The sequence below is a fragment of the Bubalus bubalis genome, chromosome 5 (assembly GCF_019923935.1).
Source record: "Bubalus bubalis isolate 160015118507 breed Murrah chromosome 5, NDDB_SH_1, whole genome shotgun sequence".
Classification (NCBI taxonomy): domain Eukaryota; kingdom Metazoa; phylum Chordata; class Mammalia; order Artiodactyla; family Bovidae; genus Bubalus; species Bubalus bubalis.
In genome coordinates this window covers 2,156,240-2,168,863 of record NC_059161.1, presented here as the reverse complement: position 1 = coordinate 2,168,863, position 12,624 = coordinate 2,156,240, and the positions used below count along the sequence as shown (strand labels likewise).

Sequence of the window (12,624 nt, the reverse complement as noted above, 5' to 3'; positions counted from 1 at the left end):
GATGAGTTCGGTGGGATAGCGAAGGTGATTCAATGCCCACATCTGCCCAAAGGAGATGGTTAGGCTGTGCCTTGATTGGGAAAAATAATTACTAAAAACTGAGGCCGTGATTCCTCTTTTGCTTTTCGCCCAGCCTGGCTGGAACCTAAATTGCTCATGAGCCATCTCTCGGGCTGCGTTCCATGCGCCTGTTACTTGTATCACATGTGAATGTCCTTCCAGCCTTCTTTCACAAAAACATGTTCGTTTCTCACAAAGTTCTGAGTGTCTATTTCCAGTCAATTAGCCTCCTAGATAAGCTTCAGAAGACCAAAGTAACTCATTAATGCGACATTTCCTCAGCATGCCAGTAAGTTCTGCAGGACGTGAATAAGACAGGCAAATGGCAAATTGTATTTTTTAAAGGTTCTAGTGGGACTTAAGGGAACCCAGTAATACTATCATCTTTCAATATCTTTTGGTATATTTTGTAAATAAGCCTGTCTAATCAGATGTATATAACAAAGCATGGAATCCAGTCTTTTTTATCGTTCCGTGTTTTATTAGCCACACACAGGAAAGAAGAGGACCAGAGCAAAGAACGCCACGATGCTACTGAATTACAGACCATGGGAGGTCTTCCACAGGGTGTCAGGTCGTACCTGTGACTAAGAATGGGCGCCAAGAACAAAACGCAGAAAAGAAACTTGCATATATCTTCCAAAATTCCATTTACGGAAGATGAGTCTCTCACCCAAGACCCCGAGTCACATAGTCCATCACGGTTTTTAATGACATCAAAATGTGTATTGGAGGGCTTCCCTGGTGGTCTAGTGGTTAAGAATCCACCTTGCTATGCAGGTTCCATCCCTGGTCTGGGAAGATCCCACATACTGCAAGCAGCTAAGCGTACGTCACGACTGCGGAACCCAAGCTCCAGAGCCACAGCTGTGTGCCCACGTGTCAAAACCACTACCAAAGCCCGCTCGCCTCGAACCCAGACTCTGCCACAAGAGACGCCCCTGCAGCAAGAAGCCCACACACCATGACGGGAGAAAGCCCAGGCAGCAACGAAGACCCAGCACAGCCAAAAGTTTAACAGGTAAGTAGTTTTAAAAAATAAAATAAAGACTTCTGGGACTTCCCTGGTCCAGTGATTAAGAATCCACCTGCCAATGCAGGGGACACAGGTTCGATCCCCGACGACCCCACATGCCACAGGGCAACTAAACCCAGCTGCCACAACTACTCAAGTCTGCACACGTAGAGCCCGTGCTCCCCAGCAAGAGAAGCCCTCACACTGCAAAGGGGAGCGGCCCCCACTCAGCGCAGCTAGAGAAAGCTGGCGCAAAAGCAAGACCCAGTGCAGCCAAAACACAAGTAAACAAATGAATCTTTTTAACTGGTGAAGATTGAAATTTAAAAAAAACAGTATATTACTACAGACTGAATGCAGCAGTGCATGTGAGAAGGCAGCTTTCTATTAAGCTAGACATTAAAAAGGCTTCTGAAAATGCTGCTTTTTAAAGATTCTTTTCCTTTGGAAAATAGCTCTTTTCAATTCTCAGTGTGTTATCATAATACACCTTGAAAACAATAAATTAATATACTTATAACTAATAATTTTTACTTTCTCAATTTTAATTCCAAATGCAATAAACACTAATTGATGTAATTTACATGAGCAGAAACCTTTTGGAGTCCTCATAAGTTTTAAGAGAACAGCTGCTTCTCAGGGTCGCCCGTCACATCCCTTAACATTTACACGGGTACATTTCTGGTACTGCACCACATTATTGTCTGATTGCTTAAAGAAATAACAACAAAGAACTGACATGGATAATTATAATCACCCAATCCTTTGTAGCTGGAAATATATATTTACTTGTCCAGGTAAAGACTTCACTTCCAGCCTCCCTTGCAGCTAAGTGTGAAAGAAAAAGTGAAAGTGAAAGTTGCTCAGTTGTGTCTGAATTTTTTGTAACCCCATGGACTGTACACTCCATGGAGTTCTCCAGGCCAGAAGACTGGAGTGGTAAGCCTTTCCTTCTCCAGGGGATCTTCCCAACCCAGGGATACAACCCAGGTCTCCCACATTGAGGGCGGATTCTTTACCAGCTGAGCCACAAGGGAAGCCCAAGAATACTGGAGTGGGTAGCCTATCCCTTTTCCAGCAGATCTTCCCAACCTAGGAATCGAACCAGCGTCTCCTGCATTGCAGGCGGATTCTTTACCAATGGAGCTATCAGGGAAGCAGCTAAGTGTGCGTATGTGTCAAATTTCTGCCTAGTGAAATATAAGCAAAGTGTTTACACAGTACTTTCAGGAGATGTACTGAAGAAGGAACCCATGCTTTCTCCCTTCATCCGTACTGCTCCTGGTAGTGATGGCTGGCCCCTAGCAGCTGTTTTGGAACATGGGGACAAGAGACAGAGGACAGAGAAAGGGAAGGAGTGAGGTCCTGCGTAACTTCATAGGGCACGATACCATCCCTACCTCTGAATCGCTTTCATAGAAGAAAAATAAATGTTTTATTTAAACCACTGTCTTTCTGGTTTTTCTATTATCTGCAGTCAAATTTAATCCAAAAAAATATAATTTTGATGGGGAAAATGCTGTACATAAACACTCTGGGTTTTCCAATGGAATCTTAGGCCAAAAAAAAAAAAAAAACCAACTGCTCCATTAGCAAAATCAAAACATACAAGAAAATGACTAACTGTTCCACAACATAGGAAAAGACATGCATTGTTGTAAGAATCCAGATTTTATTACTTTGGAAAACAATAGAGATATTCTACAAGAGCCTAAAACTAACCTTGGTCATTTGAATAATATCTGTTTCATGTGAGGAGTAACCCTTTTTTTTCCCCATGGATTCAAGGAAAGAATGATAATTTTTAAATTATGGGAAATGTATTTGCCAGCATTAACCTCAAAGTATGAAGTGTTACTTTTGGGGGGCAAAGAAATAGTCTGCCCTTTTAATCAACTGACCAATCTACAAACAAGCTAAGGTTAACTCCTCAGCTAATGAACAGGCAGGATATAAAAAAAAAAAAAGCTGGTTGACAAAACAAGAAGAGATAAATGAGCACAGGCTCAGCAAGCCTGCCTGAAGGGTTCCGAAGTGTCAATCATATCCCCGGTCATCACTTGGAGAATGAATGTCTGCCCACGTTATCATCTAAAATATATTTACAGAGGTCAGAAGAGCTACGTCTGTCCTCCTCTATGCAGAGAGGTGATGACATCCAGGGAGTATGTCACAAGCCTAAGTTTAGTTAGTGGATTTAAGCTGGTTTGCAGTTTTCCCCACTAAGTGTGATCTTCTGACCCCTCAGTTTTACAACCTTCTACTCTCTGCGCTGCACACCAACTCTCCACTTCTGAGTTAATCATTTCTGTGCCATTATCTGCCAAGAGTTCTTATCTCCTTTGCTGTCACTTTATAACAGGGTCCTCTTATCAACGTGCCTGGAGTCACGTGATTCGTCCAAGCCTATCAAAAGTTTCCATGCCTCTGATTAGAAACCATCACGAAACTGGATACAAGGTTTACAGCAGATCACTAATGCTGGAAAAAGTACAGAGTCCAGGGAAAGACTTGCTTGTAACTTTCTGGATTCTTGGAGGTTTTTTTTTCCTCTCTTTTTCTTAACTTTCACTCAGGGTTATTGTAGTCTGATGTGTCCTGCCCAAGGCTACAAAATTTGACAAGCTGCACTTCCTTCTTACACTCAATGATATCTGCTTTAAACCAAAGGACTGCCTATAATTTCATTAAGAATGTCTTCTAATTCGGATACTGGGGATTTACAAGAATCTCTAAAGCACGGACTTACACCCATTGGTAAGTAGGAGTTGCTCTATTTATTATCTATTTATTATCCTGCTTTGACACTAATACCTGTAATTCAATGCCATTGATGTATTTACTATCATCAGTCACTGCTTTTCCAGTTGTGTTTATTAAAAGCACGTAAGTCCACGTATATATCACACATTTATCTCTCTTGAAGTTAAAGAGGCAAATGAATATTTCAAATATTCTTATAGCCTTTGTTTTTGGATGTCATTCTACCAGCCTAAAATAGCCAGAAAACAAAAAGTACAATATATTCATTTCATCCCTAATATTTTCTGATACTTTTAAATGAGAAATAATAAACTAAAAGTTGAACCAGTTGAAACAAGTTAGCCATATGGAGTCATCCCTGATCCAACCTTAGCAAAGGCTTTCCAAATGTCTGTGGAGTTCGAAGCCACACCACCATGCGTCTCATTCATTGTAGGCACTACAGAAAACCTGCTTTTCGTTCCAAAAGACAAAATCAAAACCCAAAATCATACCATCACTAGTTAAGAAGTTAAGGGTTACAGGTTTTCAAAATAATGAGTCTATCTTCTTTTTATAAACAGAATAAGTACACAAAGCTAATTTTCATTTTTAAAAAGTACAAGCAATGCCAAGTCACAAACGTTAATGTTACAGCAAGAACACTTTGAATTAACCCTAAAGGGTGAAAAAGAAAAGACTCCCAGACATCTGTCATTACTGCTCTGTGGGAAATCTTGCCTTTATTCCTCCGCACTCGTTTTTGAAGGCCCTAAGCCCTTTCTGCAGCACATTTCTTAGGCTTTGGAATGAATTGGAATGTCCCTGTAATTCGCAAAGGCCTGAGTTCCAGCTCTGCTGAGAAGGAAAACCAAGGTCTGGGTTTTTCCTCGTTCTCCCTTCATAACCAGCTGACTCCACTGAACGCAGTGATTGCTTTTTTATGGGTCAACTACACCCTAAAGTATATCAATTGAGGAAATGGCAAAAAAAAAAAAAAAAAAAAAAACTTCTGTACGTACGAAAAGGAAAACACTGGGAAGGCAGGCAGAGTGCCACAGAATTCAATTGCTCTGCAGATAAAAAGAAAATACGGGTACAGAAATGAGCTGGAAGAGAACACAGGGGCGATTTCACATCTTTGCCCAGGGAGCAGCAGCCGGGCGCCTGGGCAAAAGGTCCCTGAAGGCGGAGGCAGCTGGGGCGGGGGCGCGGGGACGCGCGGCGAGGCCCGGAGATGCGGGGGCGCGCGGCGAGGGCGTGCTCGGAGACGCACCCACCTGTGGATGCGAAGTCAGGGCGCGGAAATCCGGGACCGCTCTCGGGGACCCTCACTTGGCGGCGCCAGCCCGGAGTGAATGAACCGGGTGTGGCGGCGGAAGGGACCGCCTTCGCGTTGCCTCGGCTCCCGCCCGGCGCTCAGGCCGCGTGGGGTCGGTGCGGCCGCGAGGCTGGACCCCCTCCACGTCTGGCGTCCGCAGGTCCTGAAGGCCACTCACCTCTAGAATGGGGGGGAGGGGGTCTGACCGCCCAGGGCAGGCCCACCGAGGAGAACCCCCTGGCGCAGCTCAGGGTGTCTGCAGTCCCCGGGGCTTTGATGGCAAATGGCACTTTGGGACCAGGGAGAGAAGCCCCCCAAACCGAGCCCATTGTATGTACAGCGCAGTCAGGGACTGAATTCTGCCTCAGTTTCTCTGTTCTGCTGGGAACGTGCCTGTTTATCTAAAAAGCAGTCTCTGTGGGTCCAAGCTGGCATGACAGTTTTATGTATCGGTGGTGCCATGACAACTGCATGTAGTCTGTGCTCATATAGAAAAGTGAAAATAAGACACCGATCGGTGTGTCTTCTGCCTGCAGGGCTGTCTGAGAGCATGAGAGCAGCAGACCTGGGCTATACCTAGATTGTTCCCTTCAAGGGAACTGGCCTCAGATGCCCTCCAGACTCTCGGTTTCTGGCTTAGGTTTTTTACATTCTCATAAATAGGGTGATATTACAGAGTGCTGTGCAGTAATAGTTTGAGAGAGAGAATAAAGTATTTGTCTATATCAGCAAAAGAGCCAAATCTGTGTCGTAGGAAACGTCATCTAAGGAGTATTCAGCAACCCTTCAGCTATGTGCTCAACGTTATGGTTGATTTGTGTTAAGTTTATGTAATTCTTCTAACTAAGTGCATTTCAAAGAATATTTTACAGTCTATATAATGTTGCATATGAGCCACAGTAAGTTCTGTGTAGTTAGGGTATATAATAGGGGTTCCCCGGTGGCTCAGATGGTAAAGAATCCACCTTCAATGCAGGAAACCAAGGTTTGATCCTTGGGTCAGGAAGATCCCCCTGGAGAAAGGAATGGCAACCCACTCCAATATTCTTGCCTAGAGAATCCCATGAACCAAGGGGTCTGGCGAGCTACAGTCCTCCGGGTTGCAAAGAGTCAGACAGGACTAAGTGACTGAGCACGCACACTCAGGGCACATAAGACACGCGGAAGTGCTGCCTGGAGGCTGTGATACCAGCGCTACTCTCTGGGCCCCTTGGTGCTCTCGGAGACTGATTTTATTCGGGTGATAAGCTTCGGCGAGCTCTGTGCCCTTAAGGGTCTCTGGAGCAGCGTCACACAGTGGGCAGTAGACAGCCGGCTGTGTCGCCCTAACCTCTAGCCAGCTCCGTTCACATGCCGTTGAGAACAGTCACCCACGCCCGTGCTCTGGTCCTCGAGCTGGGCTCAGGCGGCCAGTTTCGTCTGGGAAGCTGAGCCCCGGAGCCTCCTCTCCTCCCTGGCTCCTGTCCGCCTCCCAAACATTGCTTCCGAGATGCTCTGTACTGACCTGGATCTGCAACAGTGATGGGACTTAAAGGACTTCTTTAATGAACCAAGAGAGATAGAGAAACTGAGAACAGAGGCTTGGTGATGCTTTTTTCCTTTACTTGACCCTTCCACCCAGACACAATGTCTAGGGTTATCTTGGCTTTAGCCTTGAACTTAAACTGAGCTAGCGAAGGGCTCTGGGACTGTCTCCCTCCATGGTCCAACCTCCCCAAACAGCTCCTGGCATGCTCTATGCAGGGCAAGAAGAAGACATCTCGACCCCCAGTCCAGAACCTCCCTTTGAGGGTTCGTCCTTACTCCTCACCTTGTTGGAACTTCTCTGAGAAATCCACTTGGCTTCAGGGAGCTTCAGGAATTTGGGGGGCACTGTATCCAGGGAGGGCCTAGGGGAGAGCTGAATATGAATGGTGTGAATATGAGAGATGGAGCCTGGAAACCCAAGTGGACTGAAACTGACCAGGCCACTCAATAAAGTCTGCCTCCTCCTCAGTCCTTCAGGAAGCTCTGTTATGTATGTTTACATGATTCATAAGAAAAGATATATTTAACTTTTAAAACTCAAATAAGCAGAACATCTGCAGATAATGTGATTGAGTCCTGAGGACAGTGTCAAACACTGCAAGACAGTGCAGTTGGCAAGAACCTTCCACGAGAAGGATCCATTGTTCATGGTCCTTAGAATGACTGGGCTTCCCAGATGGCGCTAGTGGTAAAGAGCCAGCCTGCCAAAACAGGAGACTTAAGAGTTGTGGGTTCCATTCCTGGGGCAGGAAGATCCCCTGGAGGAGGGCATGGCAACCCACTCCAGTATTCTTGCCTGGAGAATCCCATGGACAGAGGAGCCTGGCAGGCTACTGTCCATAGGGTCCCAAAGAGTCAGACATGACTGAGCAACTTAGCATGCAGAATGGCTAGTGACTCCCTTCCTAGGTGTTTTCCTTACAGAGGATGCTTCGGGGGAAATTAGGGGGAAAGGGAAAAAGATTTTAAAAATTGATATTAATAACAATGTGGTGGGCTGCTCTCCTGACACGATCACCTGCATGGAAAATTTATTTTGTTTAAAAAAAGGTTTTCTTTGTGAACCTTATTTTGTTGTTTAGTCACTGAGTTGTGTCTGACTCTATGCGACCCCACAGACTGTAGCCCACCAGGCTCCTCTGTCCATGGGATTCTCCAGGCAAGAATACTGGAGTGGGTTGCCATTTCCTCCTCCAGGGGATCTTCCCAACCCAGGGATCAAACCCGGGTCTCCTGCATTGGCAGGCAGATTCTTTACCACTGAGCCACCAGCGAAGTCCAAGTCTTCTTTTACTAATGGAAAAAAAGAAAAAAAAAAAAGAACTTAGAAAGGTCAAGTGATTTACCCAAGCTCATTCAGTTTGTCAGAAGAGTGGGCTGTAAGTGGGACCCATGGATGGGACTCTGAAAACCGTGCATTTTCCTCAAGGTTATAAAGACGTGATGATCACAAGCAATGTTGATCTATTCAGACTTTCTTCCAAAAGGCATTTTGGACTTAAGAAAGACACTGGTCAATCAATGGCTCTTTGTCTTCCTCCTCCATCCACAGTGCAAATCAGGTTTAGAACCCCCAAGAGTTTGAAAGGGTGGGCTCCGGCAGCATCTGGAGCCCTGAGGGCAGAGCAGCAATGGGGAGTGGGAGGCGGTTGGGGGAGGGGGGTTGGGTAGAGGGCGGTATGGGGGCGTGGGGGGAGGGAGGCCCTGCTTGTCTCAGACTCTGGAATTTCCTGAAAGGATCTTTGACGTTGAGCTTGCAGTTCTGTGGCCTCTGGTGACAATGCATGGGGCCATTGAGCAGATGACCAGGAAATAGAAAATTCACAGCATCCACTTGTTATCATCAGAGGTATGAGGAAGGCAGGGAAATCCCTCAAAATGAGGGCATTTATAGAGGACTTTTTATTCCTATATATAATAAAGTCGTTCAGTCATGTCCGACTCTTTATGACCCCCCCACGGACTATACAGTCCATGGAATTCTCCAGGCCAGAATACCAGAGTGGGTAGCCTTTCCCTTCTCCAGGGGGTCTTCCCAACCCAGGGATCGAACCCAGGTCTCCCGCATTGCAGGTGGATTCTTTACCAGCTGAGCCACAAGGGAAGCCCAATAGATCAACATTTTACTCCTAACAAACAAGCAAATGTCTCCTGGGGGAAGGGGACAGGGAAAGAGTTTGAACACCGCCCCCCAACCCCCCCCGCCCTTTTTAAGCGCTTTGACAAAGCCGGGTGTGTCTCCCACGCCAGGCGCTAACGTGCTTTCACAGTAAACGCAGCTTCTGGCTGCGGGTCTGGGCGTCTGCAGCCTCAGGGTCCCAACGCTCCATCGCCTCCAGTGGTCTCTGTGGGCCTGGAAAGAAAACTGCTCGGAACCCGCCCCCCGCCCATCCCGTCCCCGAGGCGACGCCCCACAGTATCCAGACGAGGAACCCAGGGGAAAGCGAAAGGATTCGCCCCAAGGCTCGGCGCACCCTGGCCACCACCTCTTAATTACGAAAGTTGTTTTCCAGGTGGATGCAGGTTGGAAAAGGACCCTCCGAATCGCGCGACCCGCGACCCCTCGGGGGACCCTAACTTGCCCACGCGGCAAGTCCCGGGGGGACGGTCCCCCCGCGAGCCCCGCCTTTCCAAACCCACACTTTGCTGGGTAAGAGGCACCCACATTGCTCGACGGCCGCAGCTCAGCGGGTCCGGCACACTTAGATTTTAAGAACCCCCTCCCCGGGGGGGCTTCCCTAAAACACAGCCTCGCAGCGGTCCATCCCCGAACGGCCCCAGTCGGGGAAGGGGAAGCTGGGCAGCACGTCACCCCTTCTCTCGTGAAGCTTCCAGTCTGGCCAGAGTCAGTGGGACGTCAGTCTAGAGTTTTCTAGTGCTGGGATCCGAGTTCCTGCTCCGGGGGGCTCTGGGGAGTGGGATCGCCTGGGGAGCAGCTCTCACCCAGGGCTTGGTGGTCTGCTCTGGGCCAGCAACGCCCTCGTGAATGCCACTCACCGTTCTGGTTTGTCCCCAACAACCTGGACGGGGTGGTTCCCAGAGCTGAGTTGCAGCTCACTCATGCTTCCATTTCAATTACAGAGAGGAATAGCTAGATTACATTGGCGGATTCCCAGGTGGCGCTAGTGGTAAAGAGCCAATGCAGGAGACGTTAAGAGAGGCAGGTTCGATCCCTGGGTTGGGAAGATCCCCTGGAGGAGGGCATGGCAACCCACTCCAGTACTCTTGCCTGGAGAATCCCATGGACAGAGGAGACTGGCAGAACCCAGTTCTTAGGGTCGCAAAGAGTCAGGCAGGACTGAAGCGACTCAGCGCACAGATTAGGTTGGACCAGCCACGTACCCAAGATCAGGTCCCAGCCAGCTCCTTTCGCAAGACCGGATGTCCCCGTTCACCTCGAGGGCCACCGGCTCTACCAAGGTAGAACGCGCCTGGATCCCTGGGCTGGGGCAGTTCTCTGCAAAGCAGAAGTTCTGCAAGGACGCCTTCATACCAAGGGCGGTAGGTTCTGATACTCCGGGCCAAAGTCTCCCCAACCTCACCTTTCCCTCGGGACAAAGATGCGAGTCTGTCTGGGGAGGGCTCAAGGGGCCTTGGTTACCCAGGAATTGTGTCACCTTGCGTTTTCCTCGCTGGTCAAGAGGGGCCGGAGTTACACTGAGATGCTCCCATAGTGAGCCTGCTCGCAGAGCTGTTGGCGGCCACCCTACCAGGCAGTCTTTCCGGGGTGGACGGTCTAAACTGGCAGCCCTTCTTCCTCCTGGACTGGAGGTTGTTTTCGAGGATGTCGGAAGTAGTTATTTACGCAGGCGTCAGAAAAAGATTAAAAAAAAAAAAAAGACACGACTTTTCACCTATTCCAGTTTATTTTCTGAACGCTTTGGCCAATTCCACGCTCTGCGGTAACTTACGTGTCTGCAGGAAAACTTAACTCTTAAAAAAAGTGCTTCCAGCGCGGGGGTGGGACGCCTCCACCCCAGCCACCCCGCCCTCCGGCTCGGGAGCGCGACTCCAGAGTTCTTGCTAAATTTAATTTTCAGAGGAAAGCAAAAGTGACTTCTGATGGGCTTTTCGAGTAGTAGGGGCGGAGAAATGAAACAGAGCCCGCGCTTCAGCGGTGTGTTCTGTCTCCCCCCCCCCCCCGGGTTGGCCTGGCCTGGCCGCGGAGACTTTCTGGGGAAAGGGCGGAGGGATGGGGTGGGAATCTAGATTTCTTCTGAAGAGTAGACACGTGCTCCGAGAAAAGTATTCCGGTTTCTCGAAAGCACCGAAAAGTAGGAATGGAGGAGGCACTAGACATGGTTTTCAAGGATGCGGATTTGCAAGTTTTTGACAGGTTGGGATGGGTCGTGGGGGGGAGGGGGGCTTCCCCCACCCAGGCGCGCGAAGACAAGAATCTTCCATGCTGTTCCTCCGGGGACCCGTGTTGTCGAGTCCAAGAAACCAGTCCTGAAAATCTTGACATTTTACGCCTTTGCAGACTGCAGGCGGAAAGTGCGCGCGGCCGGCAGGCACGCCTCAGGTCAGGTCAAGGGCAGGCGGTGCCCGGCGCGCCAGGGAACGCGACGCCGAGCTGCGGGCAGGCGGAACCTGGAGGGCCGGGCAGTAGCCTCCTCGTGGGCCGGGGGCGCGAGACCCCCCTCCGCTGCTGCCCGCGGGTGCAGGGGGCGCACGGCCCCATGACGCTGAGCCTGGATAAAATATGCCGGGACTGCGCTTCTCAGGCTCGTCAAGGCTGCGGGAGCCTCCCCGAGCCATCATCTTTCGTAATTGCAACCGTCAATCAAGGCTTTAAGACAAAGTCAGAACCGGGAAGGGCGAGCCTGGAGACCGGCCCCGTAGGATGGGAGATGGAGGCGTGGGGGACGCGGGGAGTAAAGGGGAGCGAAGTTTGCAGGGGAGCGGAGAGCGAGTTGAGTATGTTGGGGGTGGCTGGAGCCGGAGCCGTCTCACTGGGCCTCCGGTCCCCACCAGTTAACTGCCCCGCAGCAGGGGTGGCTTCCCCGGGGCTCTCTACCGGGAGGCCGCAGAGGCCAGACGTCCCGCGCTGAGGGTGGGAGGCGTCCGCCCGTGGGCCCCGGCTTTGTGATTCCAAGGCGGTGGGTGTATACTTAGAGCGCAGACCACCCCCAGGCCTGGACTAGTAGACCACCCCGGCCCTGCCCCTCAGCCCCACCTCCCCGCCCTTCCTGGCGTCCGCGCGTCCCCCCCACTGACCCCGCCCCAGCCTCGCGCTGCGGCCTCTACCACCTGGAACCATCCCCAGGTAACCTTCCCGGCACCGCGGGCGGGCTGGGCGCCTCCTCCCGGCGCTCTGCTTCCTCCAGGGTGTTCGGGGAGACGCCCAGGCCCATCCCAGGTCACAGGGCGAGCGGCTCCGGCGGAGGCCCCCTGCCCCGCGGAATTGAAGGGGCAAGGACCGGAGGGAGTGCGGGGAGGGGGAGGGGTGCGCCCGGAGCCGGCCTGCTGCCCAGACCCCACGCGGAGCGCCCGGGGGGAAAGATGACCGGCCCTCGGGTCTCTCCCGCAGGAGGTTTCCCGCATCGTCCACCAAAGGCGGGGTTTCCACCTCCCCCGGAGGGATCGGCATAGCTCTGGCCCTCGGGACAGCCCTCTCCCGCCCCGTTCCTGGAACGAGCCCTCGGGGCCGGAGGTTCTCGGGAAGGGAAGTTTTCTCCAGGTCTGAGGCCTCCTTCGCATTCGGTGCCCGTTGGGCTCGCAGCCGACCCGGCAGAGCCGTGGCCTGGACTCGAGCTTCAAAGCAAGGCGAAACCTTTCCGCTGTTACACGCCTGCGCATTCTTTGAAGAGCCGATTTTTAAAAACCCTGACCCGGGCCGCCTTTCTCACCCCGTCGCCGCTCCCGTTTGTGAGACAAATGGGTGCAGGTGGCTGTCTGTCAGCCTCATGCCAGGCCTTTGGGGAGCGAGGAGAGGGGAGAGTGGCCTCCACACCTGTGT

The 12,624-nt window shown here is 50.7% G+C and overlaps 1 protein-coding gene and 1 long non-coding RNA gene across 3 annotated transcripts in view; one reads left to right on the top strand and one right to left on the bottom strand.

The window, feature by feature from the left end:
- The window catches only part of LOC123333610, a 34,826-nt gene extending 28,738 nt beyond the window's left edge, over positions 1-6,088 (bottom strand). The window contains exon 1 of the long non-coding RNA XR_006550998.1: positions 5,098-6,088. This is a non-coding gene — a long non-coding RNA (uncharacterized LOC123333610). The remainder of the gene's footprint in view (positions 1-5,097) is intronic.
- The window catches only part of NR5A2 (nuclear receptor subfamily 5 group A member 2), a 164,559-nt gene continuing 155,504 nt past the window's right edge, over positions 3,570-12,624 (top strand). Inside the window, exon 1 of one of the 2 annotated variants that reach the window (XM_025285308.3) lies at positions 3,570-3,832. In XM_025285308.3, coding sequence (XP_025141093.1) covers positions 3,769-3,832 — 64 coding nt within the window. In that variant the 5' untranslated portion in view covers positions 3,570-3,768. The remainder of the gene's footprint in view (positions 3,833-12,624) is intronic. The other variant, XM_006078426.4, reaches the window with a different exon arrangement.